This window comes from Enoplosus armatus, chromosome 11 (genome assembly GCF_043641665.1).
Source record: "Enoplosus armatus isolate fEnoArm2 chromosome 11, fEnoArm2.hap1, whole genome shotgun sequence".
Lineage (NCBI taxonomy): Eukaryota > Metazoa > Chordata > Actinopteri > Centrarchiformes > Enoplosidae > Enoplosus > Enoplosus armatus.
The window spans coordinates 334,073-352,564 of record NC_092190.1 but is presented as its reverse complement, the minus strand read 5'-3'; the positions used below and the strand labels follow the sequence as shown (position 1 = coordinate 352,564).

The 18,492-nt window shown below is 41.4% G+C and overlaps 1 protein-coding gene across 1 annotated transcript in view; it reads right to left on the bottom strand.

The window, feature by feature from the left end:
* LOC139291939 (contactin-associated protein-like 5) overlaps positions 1 to 14,261 on the bottom strand; it is an 86,549-nt gene extending 72,288 nt beyond the window's left edge. The window contains exons 1-2 of the mRNA XM_070914006.1: positions 14,141 to 14,261; positions 13,235 to 13,428 (exon numbers count right to left, since the gene is read on the bottom strand). Coding sequence (XP_070770107.1) covers positions 13,235 to 13,360 — 126 coding nt within the window. The 5' untranslated portion in view covers positions 13,361 to 13,428; positions 14,141 to 14,261. The remainder of the gene's footprint in view (positions 1 to 13,234; positions 13,429 to 14,140) is intronic.
* Between the last annotated feature and the right edge of the window lie 4,231 nt (positions 14,262 to 18,492).

Here is an 18,492-nt window from a genome sequence, read left to right as displayed (position 1 = left end):
GCTTTCTAATCAAGCTAAATGCACGTTCCCATAGAGGGGGGGGGGGGGGCATTTTTCAGCAACAATTGAGCCACCTAAGGTCCAGAATGAGCCCATTGCGTGTGCAACAAAAAAAAAACCATCATCGTGGAAACTCTTGAGGAATTCAAAAATATTCAATATAACATTAAAAGATCAAAGATAAAAACATGCCTGGAAATTGCTAATCTTGTAAATGTATCTTACCACAGTTTATTTCTAATGTGACAAATCACAATTATAATATATTACCACTGAATACCACATTCGTCAGTGCAATTGATCCTGTTTATTGGATATCATCTGCGTTAACAATGTACAATATACGTTATTACTAAAAGCACAACTTTTATTACTGCATTCTTGTTTATCTGCTTCTTTTAAGTAGTGGTACTACGAATATAACTACATAGTTGTTTATTGTAGGTATAGCATTTAATTGAATTGCATTTAACTGCAAGAGGATTACTAAACACAGTAAATGACGTTAAGCGCTTAGGCTAACTTCATGTATTTGTTTATTTAATATTTTGTTAAACATACCTACATTTTGTGTTTTATTATCCTTACATGCTACCTGGCATAGATGGCTACAGCAGCCTGCCTGATTACCTATCAGCCAAGTATTGAGAGCAACTATTTGAATAAGAAAGGTGTCGGTCTTAAATCGGGCACCGCAATTTCGATGGGGTCTCTTGGAGTAAATATGAAATACCTCTCACATGAGCAGTTTGCAATTGCACACAAGCAATAAAGGTTATACGCACACTGGGGTCTCTCTGTAAAACAATCCGGAATTGTGGTGCATCTCGGGTTTTTGAAACTTTTGAAAGTTTGTGGGTAGAGAAGAAAGGAGCTGGATTGACTAAAGTACTATTCTGTAGCCAGACCTGAGCAGGTTCGTGTCTTGCAATGTCATGGTCTGCCCTCTTTGTCGTGGGACAGCAAAGCGGGAGGCCCCGTCTGCAGTGCTGCGGTAACACATGGTGGACATGGGCGACCTGCTGAAACGGTTCATTCAGGATTTTTTATTTTTTGCTCTTTGTGACCAGATGTCCCGGTTTGTCCGGGATTGTCCCAGTTTCAAGCTGGGTGTCCCGAGTCCCGACAAATACCTGTAAAACACTAAAATGTGTTTTCAGCATTTACTACCAAAATAACTAAAATAATAATTACAACATTATACTTGTTTCCAGCACTTACATATACGTTTATAATGTTCTGTCCCACTCGTTGTTACCTAAAAACAAACAATGCACCACGCATCAGAATTCAACACTGATTGGCCTGCACGTGTGTCAATCAATCAAAGTGTTGTTGTCAAGGCTGTTGCTAGGCTATGACAGAACCTGTCATGCCGAAGGGAAAGTCCGTCTTTTTGTCTTTTCTGAAGAGCTCCAGGAGGCTTGCCCCTTCCTTTGTAAAGAAAAAAATCCTGCGTTCAAGGCGTCCGTGGTGTTGAAGCTCTGAAATACACGTCAGGCATGGACGTGCAGTATACGTTAGGGTCCCGGTTTGGGGGTTCGAAAATATAGTCACCCTATCTTTGTTATCTTTCTCTTAGTCTGACTCACCAGATGTAGCCTCAGGATAAGTCTGCCATTGGCTGACTATTTCAGTCGTCATTCTCCTCCCCTCCCATTAACGCTTTGCAAGGGCACAGTCGCTGCACCCAGGGCAGCCCAAGACGATTGTGATTGGTTTAAAGGAATACAACCAAAGCCCTTCAAATAAAGCTGTTCATTTAATTAAATATTATTGCTAGTAAGACGTCAGTGAACACAACCCCAGCTCACCCCTATAAGTACTTCTGATTCTGATTTCTGATTCTGATTATAACCATCCACACTCACACTCCACCAAACCCACGTGCTCTCTCAGACACACAGCCACAGCTGAATGTGTCACTGTCTCCCTGCAGATTCAGCGAATCCGCACTCTCTTCTGAGTCCTCTGCCCACATGGCATTGTCTGAAAAAGCTTGTAAAAGAAAATCTGTCCATTGTCGATCTGCTTGCCGTTCTTGCATAAAATCAGTGATTTCATCGAAAAAGCTCATTTTAAATATCGATTCCAGATTCATTACCTCTTAATCGCTGTGAGAAATCTTTAATCCAAAAGCAATTTGCCTGTTTGATTTATGAGAAACAGAGCAAACCCATTTAAAGCTGTGCTGGTACTATAATATTACACATTACACACAGTAGTATAGAAGAAGTACTTGAATATCTATAAATATTTATTGTCTTATTATGACCTGCAAGGTTGCTAGGGAAAAAATTAATGAAAAATGAGAGTGCATTTCTAAAAAAAAAAAAAAAAAAAAAAGACCTGGGACTATAGATGAAAAATAAGTCTTAGAGGATCTAGCCTATACCCCTTGCGTCGGTCAAATACAGATCCTAGAGGTGAGATTAGGCTGTAGAGGGGCTCTTGACACCGTTTCATTGACACTGCATGCTCAATCATTGAAGCAAGATCGAGCAAGATAGGCGAAGAGTCCCTGAAGTTTATAATGTCTTCAATATACCTCTTAAATATTACTATCACACTGGAATTATTAAGGAGACTTAAAAACTAGATTCTGACGCTTTGGAATCAACTTTCTGCAGGGACACCGGGCCCCCACCATGGTAGGTAGGCTAATGAGTGCACACCGAGAGTGTGTATGTGACATGTGTCGACATTTAATAGAACATCTATGACGCTTTGTCGACTTGCCTACTTGGTTTTGATCTTTACAGTAAAGTCAAAAGTCTTCCACTGCCAAAGTAAGATCTATATCCATTGCCAAAAATAGTATTCTGGAATTATGGCACACAGACCAGAATTTGGGTAATCCTTTCTCTTTCTCGGGGTGCAGATGTATAAAACAAATATACCCGCCTTTGAAACAGAAAGATCCAAACTCTTTAAAAAGGTAGATGACGACATCACACATGCGCTTCTTGAATCTAAAATGTTACGTATAAACTTCAGAATGTATTGTATTGTATTTAACTGTTTCCTTAGAATTCGTACTGGAAAGTATATCGATTTTTTCAACCCCAGAAGAGAGAACTGCAAGACTGTGAAGCATGTGGTGTCAATTCCGCTGCCCTAATAGACTGACTGGAGGGAGGAGCTGCTGAATTTCAGTGAGCTGTACAGTTTCATTTCAACTGTCTACAGCAGAAGTTCTTCCGCCCCCATGATGGCCAGCTCAGTGCACCAACAAAGCAAAACACTGAGGCAGCCATGGAAAAGAAACTTGAGGTGGACCTTGACTGGGTTAATTACCTCAGGTCTCCAAGGGCACCACAGCCAAAAGATTGGTTCAATGCATCACATCCGATCACCAAAACAAATCAGAGCTATGCACTGTACGGCTGGTATGAGACCAGAGGAAAAAACAGAGGAGGCGGAACATCTGGCCCGCTTTACGCTCAGGGGTCAGCTCCTCAGCAGCAGAAGAATTTAATCGTGAGCTAGCAGCATTTCGCTATGCCGTCTGCCAAACGAAGGAGGCACACTTTAAAAACAGACTGTTTACCAAGAGTTCACAATGAGAAAATCAAGGACGTCCTCAGAAATAAAACGACGTTATGTAGCACACCACTGATGATAGGTCAAAACAACATGTTGGTGTTGGAATCTTCAGGTGGGACCATTCACCTAAATAGCCTGGAGAAGGTCCATTCTTCACTGTGCTCTTGTAAGTACACAGCATAAACCCCGCCCCCTCCATGTTAGAAGATGGGACATGGGTCAAACCTAACCTAAACCAAAGTACATGTCAAATACATTTTTCCCCAAGATGGTTTCTGTCATTTCAGGTAGTTCTTATCACGCTGATGTTTGTTCAAGTGTTCGTTTTTTCTGATACGTTTGGTTTTAATGAGTTATTTGATGCTATAAAAAGGGGGTGAAACATCATGATTGACAGCTGAGATTGACTGCGGTGTGTTCGCGATTGGGTCGGGCGAGTGTATGGGCGGGGCCGCGGCTCCACTCGCCGATCAATACTGTGCAGACTCGGGCGCCCGTATCCGGGAGAGTTTGGCTTCATCTTTGTACAGTGGGAGGAAGCGGCCTTTGGTCAGAAACGTGATGTGCTTCACCGAGCAGAGTCTGTCCAATCAGAACTAATAACAACAATAACACATTTTATTTGTAAAGCGCTTTTCTAAAGCACCAGTGACACAAAACCTAAACATTCGGCATGAAAGCACATTAAAAACAAATGCATAAAAGTTACAGAAAGTGACACAAAAATTTGTAGGCAGGACATTTGACCTGCTAATCAATCCAACATGGGAATATATATCTCCGCAGTGGAAATAACTGAGCATAAAATATTTATCTTACGGCCTAGATCATAATTACGTGTGTTTTGATGGGTGAAGCACAGAATTTTGAGGAGGGTGGATCACCTGGACATTTCATTTTCAAAAACTGTGGTAAAATATTACAAAAGCTGCATACGTTCGTTCAACTGAATTACTTTTACGTTTGAGGGACACCCAGTATTCTGAGCGAGCGGGAGGCGTTGGTAGTGGCGGCGCGTGCCTGGGATTGGTCAGTTAAGCGACGGACACAAAATGGTGATTTTTCTAGCTTAAATCTGCATTTTACATGATTAAAAGAAACAGACTGGGCCTTTTAAAGGGAATATATATTCATCATTAGGGGTAAGACATGGCTTTACACTTTGAATCCCTTTTGAGATAAAAAGAGCTCTTCACACACAGCTCTTAAAGGATGATGATGATAATCTGGACCCCTACCAGGAAGACTTTCAACTGGCTCCACATGCACTGAGTGTTCAGCTAATTTACCTCTACAGCGGCTTTGGGTAGACTACAAATATTTTTTTTTTACAGACAAGTAGTAGAGGAGCAGGATTTAAAGTAGCAGCCATTTTCACATATCACATATGTTTCAGCCTGCTCTGAAAGCCTGTGAAATCTTTTTTTTATATGTAAGAAATGACACTAAAATAACTGCCGGTGCTTCCGTTGATCTTTGGATTGCACAGGAAATTTCTCAACCAGAGTCCACATTGCATCACGTCCAAGCAGGTAATTTTGCAAACACAAGCCATTTCCGCAGCTCCTCTCGCCTGCCCATAGATAATTTGGTCATCATCAGCTTTTGCCGTCCTGTCGTTTCCACGTCCTCTTGTGCCGTTCGAAGCTTTGCTTTCTGAAGGATGAAGCGGCTGCTGAGACCGAGGTTAGAGACGATCTCATGCGCAGCAATGAATGTATCCTACTAACAAGCATTGTGTGTGTGTCAAAGCCTGACACATCGTCTTCCTTCCGTGCCACAGAGCTGCATCGCTGTGAAAACTCATCAGTGAGCCACACTGTTGCTCTGGGTGACATGCTCCTTAATTGCCATGAACACACACACACAGTTTGATTTTGACTCAATCCCACACACCGTCCTGCTGTCCCAAATACTCACTAGGAGCACCAAATGTGGATCAATCCACTGCTGAAAACAAAGGCACTATTTCCTCTTGTTTGAGTTACGTTTGCTAAAAACTACAGTGTCCCGTTGTCTTAGGAACTGACTGAGACTGAGCCCTATTCTCCATGTTAGTTAGCTGATTACATACATAAAATCTTGCACGGCCAGCCTCAAGCTGTTGCAAAACAAACATCACTCACAGCTAACTATTGCTTACACTGCCCCACATTTTAAGGCCCTCACTGCTTCAATTTACTGCTCTGTGTCAACAAGTGTTTGCAATGGCAATCATTTGACACCCCTGCTGTCAAGCTTCATTTAAAGCTAAAAGGTTGAGTCTAATTTGGCAGGCGGAGGGCTGCTGAGAGCGAACAGCCGTAAGAGCAGCTGCGGCTCTCTCATTAGACTCCTCAGCTCAGGTACCCGCACCGAGCTACCACCTTTGAACTTCCCTTGTTAAAATGCCAGACGGACATCAATTAGCCAAAGGAGGCTGTGGTTGGCCGGCTGAGCAGGGGCTTCATCACAGACACATCACTAATTAGCTACCATTCATCCAGCTTTTGTGCTGCTTTTTTTCCCTTTTTTTTTGTTGCCGTGATAGTGGCCGAAATATTATATAAAAAATATTGCATGGGTTGCCAATGAGATTGTACAGAGATTCATGATATCCAGGGGCCAGTTGTTCAAGAAAAAAAAGAATTCGGATTTGGAAATCCCTATTTTTGCTAATCCAGGATCAGGTAATCCGTCATCCGGTTTTTCAAAGAAAATTGGATTGGGACCACCCTGATCCAAAATCCAACCTTTTAGGATCACCAAATCCTGGATTAGCAGCGCTCCGAATGGTAACAACAGGTAACAGCCACTTTGAGTGTTTTTAATTGAAGAGACAGACTACAATGCCAACATGCTCCGCCGTTTAATACCTTTTAAATTGTCAGACTTTTCAGCTGACCCACAATAATTAAATCAGAACAAACATATGAATTGACCACAAATACACGTTTTTAACACAATTTGACAATGTCCACTGACCAGATGTGGGACGAGGGGTCCAATTGTTCCAAACTACCTTTAATTGCTTCATCTGTGACAATTGTTTCATTGTAGATAATTTACAGTGGTAATATATATAAAAATATAAATATATATATATATATATATATATATATACAAATATAAAAATATAAATATATATATAAATAAATATAAATATATATATATATATCAATATATATATATATATAATGGAAGTAAATAATACACATTAATAGTTAAACAAATCAAGTGCAAAATGCAAATAAATGTATTTAAACGATTCAGGTGTATTTTTGAACAGTTTTAAGTTTTTATGACATTTTGATCCTGAAATTCACCCTATATCCACCTTTCAGCTGGGATCAGAATAATCCTGTTTTTTTGGATCAAAGTGATCCCAATCCTACTAAAGAGACAAGACAAACTGAGGGTATTATCCAGATTAAAAACAGGATTGGATCACGTGATCCAATCCAATTTTCAGAATCCAGATTTCCTTTGGAACAACCCATTTTCAAGATCTGTTTCAATCAGACAGCCGTAATCCGATCGGATTCAACAACTGGCCCCTGAGGATGAATTCCACTGACTTTCATAATCTTCTGACTTCTCCTCTAGCGCCACCATGAGATGCGGTTCAGAGAGAAATACCTTACAACATTAGATGGATAGCCATGAGATATGCTACATATATTCAAGTCCCCTCGAGGATAAATTCCTCTGACTTTGGCGATTGTCTGACTTTTCCTTCCTTGACACCAGCTGGTCAAAGTTTTCACTCATGCAGCGAAATATTCTTACCGTGAATGGATTGGATAAGTGATGGATTGGTACCTCATTTTGCGCAAACAATCATGGTTCCCAGATGATGAATCCTGATAATCCAAGAGGATTGTTTTGTTTTTTTCCCCTGACCGTTAAATTTGCTAATGGAGTTTTGGTGCCATCTGAAGGCAGCAGGATGCATATGTTGACACATATGTTGGTTTGAGAAGTGCCATTACCCACGGCCATCCACTGTGTTTACCTTCATTAAGTCGTGCACATGACATCAGGCTGCTACGAAATAACCACCCCCATCAGACTGGTTGGTCATAACTCACATTTTACAATATGATGCGGCCATTTATGACATGAGATACAGTAGAATTAAAACTGAAATAATAATAATTTTTAATAATTTATTCCTATAATCATTATACAAATAAAATAAAATCTCCACACCATCTGCCTCTGGCTACAGATTTGTGTCACTATGTGCACCGACATTGTGCACCATCCAGACAACAATATGATTTCCTGAAGGAGAGTCTTTCCATAGAGAAAACCCGGTAATGAGTTAGCATTTTTACACTTCCGGTTCCCTCGTCTCAAAGTCAGTGGGTTTCTTGAATGGGTTTTTGGGTAGATGCCTGAAATCAGGTCTGTGGTTAACACAAGCTTAAGAGATTTTCACGTTTTGTTCTACGACATAAAATACGTCAAATACGTAAATACTCCACCCCAAAAAGGCAGATGCTAACAAGTGGCTAAATGAGACTACAGAGGTTGACATTAAACGTCATCACGTTGAACACGGAAACTCATCTACTGACTAGTTGGGCCTTTACAGCCTTGTTGTGTTAGCCAGGACCACCAGCTAGGTCAGGTCACATTAAGAGGAAAGGCTTTCGTAGAAGGGGTAAGCATGGTGAGGTGAGAGGGCTTTTAATACACACCAATGAACCCCCTCTGAGGGTTTTTTCCATTTTCAGAGGACTGATGCTTCTTTTGAGTGGTTTGATATCACCAGGTTGGCTGCTATATAAATGTCTTAATATATGAATGAAGTGAGACGTCTCCGTCTGCCTCTCCTGAGTCATACACACTGCTGGTCATGTCTGGGGCCGAGCATGTTCAGTAGCTTTTCTTCCTATTTTAGTCAGCAGGATAAGAGCAGACACAGTGTCAAAGTGGCTGTGAGCTATTTATCGTCACACTTCAACAAGTCAGTCACGACATAAAGCCAATCGGCCTCTCTCAGTCCACGTTCTTGTAACCCTCTCTTCACTGACAACCCTGTTATGTGAGGACCTCTATGTTCTGAATATCTAGGTTATCAATATCTAAAAATTAGCACCTTAAGTCCAAATCCACAGTTCTGACTTGGTTATCCAGTGTTTAGCTCCAAGTTTCTTCAAAATGTTCCCAGGTTCTATAAGGAGATTGGCAGCAGCAACCCTTTAAAGAGAGTAATAACACCTCCACCACACAGAAATACACACACAATAACTGATCTTAAAGGAGTAGAAAATGTATTTATAGAAGGTTATTCATTTGCACTTCCAAAATGTACCTTAAACATATAATTGTTTTTCTTTCAACAAACCATGTACAAGAACCTCAGTTCTCAATAAACCTCCTTATAGTCTGTTAGTCTTTAGTCTGTTTCAGTGTCCCTTCAATAAAACTGATGGTTGGGCCGAACAAAAAAACAAAAGTAGATAAACTCTGAGATCTCAGGAAAAAAGATGGAAAAAATGTGATCCTTCTGAACAAGATTGCCTTGACTAAGCTCCTACCACCCCTCAGGAAGGCGCGGCATCCAAGCATCTCCAACCAGCAATAAGGACAGTTCCAATGGTCGACAGAAAATAGTCCCTCAAAAAAAACAGCCTGCACACAAGTGTGCAGAACAGTCAATATATAGTCAATTTTCACAGTTTCAGTACCTATAATATTTCTTACTTTGACATAGGAGAGCATTAACAATAACAAACACTTCAGTAACAACTCTTTTTCCTCCTTTGAAATGACAAAATAACACACATTTTGGCCCATTACATCTTTAAACTTTAAACACTTTCAAATACACACATATTGCCTACACGTGCTTCACTAGCCGTGCACGTTGCACTTAGTTTAGCCCCAGGCCGCCATTAGTCAACAAGTGCGAGCTGCTAAATAGCACAGCAACACACTGTGCTTCAGGTGCATCAACATATTTCAGTTTCATCCTGACTGGTTTTGGTTTAGCTTAATTCTTTGAGTAAAATGTCACTAGCAAAGTAAAATAAAATTCAACACCCCAAACAGAACCAAAAATGCTAATTCATTAGCTTGTGTAGGTAACTCACCAGGATAATGAGTAATGACGACGGAGTTTTTTCCACACCGACAACCGCTCTTCCATACAGTAACGCCGCAGCACAACAAGGGTCTCCCCTGATAAACACTGCCAGCTTCACCTGTCCAGTCCCACGCCAAGTGTATCGCTTCGCAATCTTTCTCCTTGTCTGCGAGTCTTCACCCTAGCCGAGGTTCCTACACCTGCCTGAGCAACGTGCTCCCGGTGACTCTGTGTGCGGACGCGGGGTAAACCGAATTTACACGAGGCGGTATTTTACTAACGGTGCATTCAGGGGATGCGCGTAAATCTGGCCACTAAAAATAACCTGGGTTACATTCTCATCTGTTCTTGTGTTCTCCTGTTCTTGTGAAACGTCTTCAGTCCAAAGTACTGTCCCAATGCAAAGTCCATATCTAGTCAAGGTTGTCTAAGGTGTGTTTAGACAAGTCCCAGCATGCATTTCACGTCAACCAGCAGTGACAATGGATCCTCAAAATGTTACAATTGGCAGTTATTGTGTCACCAAATTACGTTTGGTAATTTTACCATTTAGATTTCCAATGTGGTTGATGACACCTATTTGAAAATTTGCTGCGATTTTAGGAGACGTTGTCCCCATAGAGTTTTAAACAGAAGGTATAATTCCTTTTAATTCCTAAAATAAACTTCAGTCTTAGAGTTTTAATCTAATATTTTCTGTTGTCAAATCGGTTTTGTCTGAAGGTAAAGTTAAGGTTGATGTTTTAATTTGGACAGTTCAACATTATGCAACAGCGCTGCCTCTTTTGGCTCTCCTATATTACAGTAAGGATATCAGTACAAGTAACATTTTGTTTCATGGTTGAAAGCCCCAACAATACTACTTCACTGGACCTTTGACTTGAAATTATTTTGCCTGGTGTACGTGTGTTGAAGTGTAGTGGCGTGGTTGAAATTGCGCGTCCTTCTGTCCTTGGGGTATGGACAGCAGAAATGTGAGTGTGTACCACTGTGACAGTGACCCCCTTAATGTCATAAAATGTCCTGTCATGCCTGCTGTCCCCCATAAAATCAGGGGCAGGATCAATGCTTTTAGCAAGACCTCTCAATTTTAGATTTTAGAAACTGTGTCAACATTGATTTTGTGAGTTAGCCGAAATACAAAACCACTTGATTGTTATCTGGTAAATGTACAGCAAGTTCTTTAGAAGAGTGAAATGCCACTCTGTATCGTTTTGATATGTAAAAAGATAGCTAGGATTGTGTATTTTGCTGTTCACAAGTAAGTGTGTCGGGCAATAAATAATCTAGCTTTAGCTGACTTTTCCAGCCCGGTTCATCGTAGCTAGAAAGCAGTCGAGAATTTACCGACAGCTAACTGTAGCGAACGGTTGATAAATAGCCGGGATCCCTCAGTTATGCTTTTAATCATGTCATATTTTAATCACTTTAATCAGAACCAATTGGGATGTTAGCTAACATTAGCTCAGCATCCAATGGGACAATGGGGAAAGCTTCAACGGGATGAATATAGATGATAACTGATATCTTCAGCTGTAACTCTCAGACAGGACTTAACTTAAATCATTATTACCATAACTGGAAAACTACATAGCTGTCAACTCTTAAATATGCCACTAATGTATGAATGTAATGGTTAAAAAAAAAAAAAGCTATTTTAATGTAATATGGCTAATACCAATTATTGTGTGTGCAGTTAATGGTTGGGCTCTCTAAAAGTTTGCAGTACAAACTAATAATAAAATAGAGCCTGACACAGCAGATGGACTCTTACTCAATGAAATGTGTCCAACGCAACTAAAGGATTTGTTACTGCATGAGAGGACAACCTGGCAAGGCCCCAGCCGTGCCTCCAGTTATTTCCCATGTGTTTTTTCTTTTTGTTTTACAAATTCAATCCACTCAGTGAGTTCACTGATGTCATCGGTGACCATTTCCTCTTGTGTCACTGGGGCTATGCCTCATAAGTACGTTTACGTACTTTGACACCCTTCCCGAAGGCGGGTAGTGATTCCGCTCTGTAGCCGTTTTTTAATGGTGTGGCGGTGATCCAGAGAGTTTATTCCCCTTGTGGCACAGTTTCCTTCTTAAGGTTAGCCTGATTGGAGTCTCCAGCAACACTGAGCACAGCATCAGGATTACCGATAATGACCAGTGTAAATTCCCTTCGGCGCTGTCCAGGATTTAGCCATTACCTGTACATTACTTGTACGGGCGGCATGGTGGCGCAGTGGTTAGCACTGTCGCACGGGAAGTAAAGCTGGTTAGAGCGGGGGGGTTCGATCCCCGGCTGCCCCCGTCATGTCGAAGTGTCCTTGAGCAAGACACTGAACCCTAAGTTGCTCCCGATGGAGACCAGCACCTTGCATGGCAGCTCGGTCGCCATTGGTGTGTGAATGTGTGAGTGAATGGGTGAATGAGACTTAGCTGTAAAGCGCTTTGGGAACCGTGAAGGTTGAAAAGCTATATAAGTGAGAAGTGAGAAGTGAGATACATTCACCATATTCACACGGTATATTCACACATATTCCTCAGACGCCATGCTCAGGGTGGTCATATAGATGTGGGGAATCCACATTTCAAGGTAAAGCAACACATTTGATAACCCATTAGCTAGATACAGCCAACAGCAGATACTGTTAGAGGTTATTTTAGCAACAAGTAAAGCTATCTGTCCGTCAGGAAACTCCGAGCACATCAGAAAATATTTTCTCCATAAAACACGATCCAGTTTTACCAAAATCAGTGAATAAAGTTGTGAAGTAACATTCTATACTTTTCCAAACCTAATTCTTGTCCCACTTGTGGTCTGATAAACAGTAAATCCATCAAATTCACCTTAACAACAACGACGCATTTAGTCTTTGCAAACGGAAATGATGTCCATGCTTATTTGCATATAGAGGGAAGTGAGATCCAATCACAAGTGGTCACTCGAGACGCATTTTAATACCAGGTGTAAACAGGGCCATTGACACACACAGAAATGAGACCCTACCTGACCTAATTAAATTGAATATAATTTGGATCCAGCCCAACTAAAGTCCCAGGTCAGATCTTGATTACATGGAACGAAGTGGACCTCCGAAGACCTCAAAATCTAATCCTGCTATTATTAATCTCAGCTAGTATTACAGCTGTAACTACTATTATCAGTCATATTTCCAGTATTATTATAACTATAGCTGCTATTTCTACTGCTAGTGCTGCCATACATCTCTGCCTGTCTGTCTGTCTGTCTATCTGTGTCTCTACGTCTATCTCTCTCTCTCTGTCTCTTTCTGTTTGTCTGTCTGTCTGTCTGTCTCCCCCCCCCCCCCCTCTCTCTCTCAAACCCAACCGGTCAAAGCAGATGACCGCCCACCTAGAGTCTGGTTCTGCTCGAGGTTTCTGCCTCTTAAAAGGAAGTTTTTCCTTGCCACTGTCGCCAAAGTGCTTGCTCATGGTGGGAACTGTTGGGTCTCTGTAATAACATTATAAAGAGTCGGTCTAGACCTGCTCTATTTTGTAAAGTGTCATGAGATGACTTTGTTGTGATTTGGCGCTATATAAATAAAATAGAATTTAATTGAATTGAATTGAAATGCTGAAATAAAAACTGTAAAAACTCACCCCTTCTCCGTCCTCCTGTCTGTACTGTTTCCAGACCTGGCCTGTGTCACTGTAGAGCAGCAGGTATCTGCTGACCCAGTCCGAGCTGGTGGAGCGCCCTTGCGTGGCAACAGCCGTCACCTCCATCCGGTCCCTGAGGTCCACCTGGAGCCAGGACTCCTGGTCTGTCACCTTGGGAGACCAGCCTCCTGCTCCTTGGGAGGGCAGGAAAACACATGGAGAGGAGAGCCATTAAAACGCACATTTAAACAATGGACTGTGGAATGTTGTGGTTTTCTACTTCTTACTCTCCTCTCTCCTCTGCCAGTGGGTTCAGTCGCAAAAGTCACTGCTGTAGTGCAAATTCATTGATTTAACCGCGCAATAGCCTTAGAAAGGCTAAATGACAACAACATAAGCCTACTGTTTCAAAATCAAAGAATACATTTATTAATCACAGCACTCCTTTAAGAATATCCCAATAAGTCCTTTGAGACTCTCTAGCTGATCCAGAATGCCAGGCAGAGGAACCAGGAAGAGAGATCATATTTCTCCTGTATTAGCTTCTCTGCACTGGCTCCCTGTAAAATCCAGAACAGAGTTTAAAATTTTTTTCCTGTAATGACTTTTATGAGCTGCTCAGTGACTATAATAATAATATAATATAAAATATAATAATGTCAAAGTTGCGGGAGATGGAGATCCAGGACCATGATATGTTGTGTGAAGGCCTAGATCAGTGCCACTCAAAACCATAATGACACACAATTTATTTTATCCGATTCAAATTAGGACAGACGAACAGCTTTTGCATAGAAAGTGATTCGATATAAGGTTGAAAGTGATGTCAGGGTAACAAAATGTTTGCTGTTCCAAGTCGGTATGACAGCGTGTAAGATTGAGGAACATCCTCTGTCTCCTACTTACCGTCTCTTCTGTTGAGCTTGGCTTTTTGAGCAGCATGACTGACGGAGGATTGTGAAGAGCTCTGGAAGGATGGCTGTGGTAATACGGACACCAAAGGACTGTTGCAGTTATCTATGAAAGAAGAATGACAAACTGTGAGCCGTTAATGACATTTTGAAACTGAAATTGGAATTTAAAGGTCCCACACAATAAAAGCAGACAACTGCATAGTAGGTCTGCACAAACACAAACACTACTATTAATTATAGAAGGGTAAACATAAAAAAAACCTTGAAGCAGAAAGAGAGGGTCACGCTCACAGCTAGCAGCCAATCATAATCGACGTTTAACCCCCGCCCAAATATGGCAGTTAAACCAATCAAACTGCGGTGGGTGGGATTAAACGTACCCCGCCCCGCTCGGCAGGCTGCGGCCACATACGAAAAATGTTCATTAAAACCAACTGATGCTTTGTTCCGCCCCTGAGGAGGTCACATTTGTACTTCTGCTTGTCAGTTAGTTAGCAGCAACGTCAGAGTATTTGGTGGAACACTCGGGCCAAGGGTCAGATTTGTTGTGAATCAAAAAGGATTTCATCACTTCAGTCTGTGATTTTTGTTTTTACATTTTTTGGTATTCTCTTGTCAACTTGTCAAAAAAAAAAAAAGTCTTGTCAACTTGTGTGTATGTCTGGATCCGAAAGCAAACGCAGGCAAAACAATTTCTGAGCATTTTTGATGACAAATTTAGAGGAGTGGTAGGAAAACACTGGAAATCGTAGAATTAGAAAGACAGTGTTATTAGAAATGAGTAGATTTCACAAATAGTGCGCATGCGCCAGCAGTGCATGCAGCCTGTTACAGTCCCTCCTGTTTGTTTTCAACAGAGCAATACATACACACATCGACATTGTTTTTGTATATTTTTTTTACTTTTATTTTTCACTTAAATATTGTAAATGTGTATATTTTTTCTATTTCTTATTTTTTATATTTTGTACACACTTTTATTTCAAAATTTATGCTACTTTCTACTCTTGAATGGGAGCACAGGTACTGTGTCATTTCCCCCCGGGGATTGTTATAATTGGCTATGTTTCGAGCTATCATGTATTCTGATTGTATGTGTTCTGTATTTCTCCACTGAACTTATGATCTTGTTTTGTACTTTTCTACTGAGCACAATGTATGTCCTTGAAGATAATATGACTGGTTAGAACTGGTTTTCATACCAGGAGATAGCTGAAACTCCTCTATTTTATCAGTTAGATTTACGCCATACCACCAACATCCACACATGATTTATTTCAGTAAGTCCAACCTCTGTATAGGGCAGGCCCAGCCCGAGAAGATAAATGTGAATCATTTTCGGACATCGGGGCTCCTTCTGACTGAGATCCTGCGAGAGCTCTGTCACTCCAAGCCCAGCACTGCATTTACTTTACCTGTGACCGAAATAAAGTTTACATCTGTGAACTGAACATTGCTCCAGTTTGTTCTTGGGCTTCCAACAAAAGAATCGGGCTAACAGGATCAATAAAGTATTTCTGATTCTGATTCTGAAATATACTATCAGCAGACAGTAAATGTACTATCAAGTACAGAGGGTGTCGTATATTGTACAGATTGTAAAGCCCCTTGAGGCAAATTTGTGATATTATAAATAATATTGACTTGACTTGACATTCATGAGTCTTTTTTTTTTTTGCCAAATGAGTATCAACACAAGATGCTGTTTTCCCACAATAAAATGACATATGTTGGACATACACCCTGTGATATATTTCAGATGACAATGTTTTCACGTCAAATCCTGTATAATTAATTAAGGATGTGAAACATTACTCATTAAAGAACTGGTTCAACGTTTGTTGGGAAACGTTATTTGCTTTCTCTCTCTGAGACTGAGATGAGAAGATGGACATCAATCTCACGTCCGTGCGTTCAGTATAGAGCTGGAGTCAGGACGTGGTTAGCCTAGCTTAGCAGAAAGATAGAAAGGAGGGGGAAACAGCCGGCCTGGCTCGGTGCAAAGTCAAAAATACACCTAACAGCACCCCTACAGCTCTGTGATTGCATGAGTTACATGTTCCAACTTTGTCTTGATGAACAACAGTGTTGCGGCATCTCCGACTGTAGCGCAGGTTGTCAGATCCAGTCAGGGAGCCCAGGTTTTGGATCCCTTTACAGCCACGATGATACCAAACCTGAAAACCTCTCCATGACACAGAGTAGGGAGGTAGGTCAGGCACAAACTCTGCTAGTTCAGAAACGCATTGGTCTCACAATAAAGTTGTTCTTGGTGCTACAAGTGTTGCTGGAGTTTTGAACTCTTTAACCTTACTGAGTTAGGCCTCTCGCACACCCACACTTCAGGAAGCTGCACACAGTCGCTCCAAAATCACAGTTCCGTGTAACTCCCTCTAAAACCATACAACACCAACACCATTTTTTAACGTTGTATTTTATGGACTTTTTGCTAAGCTAAGCTAAGCTAACCCCACTACTAAAACCAGCTCTGTACTTAACACACCTCATCTAACTCTCCGAACAACAGCGTCTTTCTCAACTATCAAACCTTAAACATCCATCTCAACGAACAGAAAAACCTCAATGTGTGTTGAGAAAACTCCACTTGTTTCTGTCACAGTTTCCCGTGTTTCAGGACGCGCTCAGAAACCTTGAAATCCGACAGAATGAGACAGACCACCGGCCTAGAAACACATAAAAGTGTTCGGTGGCTTGAAAAAATTGAAAATGAATCATTGAGGAGTTAAAGTTGTTGGCTGAAGTATCAGCCTTTCATGATGTGAACAGTTTTAAGGCAAGACTGGTGGAAGAAAAACAGGAGTAGCTTACTTATCCAGCCTTCAAATCACTCTGCAACCAGTCCATTAACTTGTGCAGTGACCCCTGGAAACAGGACAGAGGAGGCTGTGGCTCCTTGTATATGTGTTTTGTTTAATCCAGCGGTGTGAGATTAGAGCACTCCCAACATGCAGGAGCAGATTAACGCTGAATGTACGCAGCGTCCTGCTGCGCTGCGTTCTTCAGCAGCCACGTCTATAATATAGTAATAATTATAATAAGAGTTGTTTTGCTGACATCTTTTGTGTTTTTTTACATTTTTAAAGTAAACACAGCAGCTCATTTAGATGGTAACAGATGCCTTTTGGGCTGTACTGAACATGACATGTTTTAAAAGCCAATACAGCCGATCTCACAGCACCGATGCTGTCATGGGTTCTTGGCGAACGATGTCATGATCCTAATATAAAATAAATATCAAAATAATGATTTTATCTGCAGCTCAACCCAGCTGGTCAACACGAGCCGCTATCATGTTTCATATGGGTGATCACGGAGAGCAGGACGAGGGAGCAGAAAGGAGGTTCAGGCTCTCATCTTCCTGCAATGCTGCCACGCCCTCCACAATCAGAGCAGTGAGCGCCGACAACAACACTCTGCTCTGTTTGTTCTGTTGGAGCTCAGAGCTGCATCATCAAGGCCAGAGTGTAAACTGGCACCGGCCCCATCACAACCCCCCCCCCCCCCCCGCCCCCCACCCCACTCTCGCCATCAGTCCTCACAGAGACAGATGCTTGTCGGTCCACTTCAACTCAGGAGGAATTCTAAACACATATAGACAGCAGGGGCTGGATATTGAACCTCGTGTCGACCGTCATGCGTCAGGAGCAGCAAGCTCTGAAAAGTGGTCAGATATTTCCTGATATGAAGATTAATTTAACACTAAATGCACTGTTTTTGAGCTATTAAATTACATGTATGGTCACTTTATTTACATTTACATACATTTACACACAGGCACGCGCACACATATTCCACCCGACATATGAGACACATGCAGCAATCAACTTTCGGCAGTGTGGACAGAATGAAGTATGGAAAGACTGAGAGCGTACAACTTAGAGTACCAGTCGTAGAACTACTACAGCAGAAGGAATACTAAATATACTATATCTGTAGCATCGTCCTCTCCACAACCAACTCTAAGGGTTCCAGAAATGTCCTCCATCCATGCACATATCATGGACACATTTTCTTCTGCTGTGCATTTACAATCAGCTGCACTTTGATGTGGTTGAAAACATGATTAATCAAATATCAGAACAGAAACTCGTGATCCTGTAAAAGTGGAACGTTTGACTGCTCTTTTTTTCTAATGCTGATTTGAAGTGTGACTTAAGTGGATCAATCTGTTTTTGTTTTGTTTTTTTCAAGGGCTAAATTACAGCATGGCTGCTTTGCAGATACAGGTGTTCATCTGGGAAACACAAGAACTGGCGTCTTAGCCAAGCGCCAACCCAACTGTGACGTTTTGAAACCCCGAAAAGGACCGCTCTCGCTCTGCCA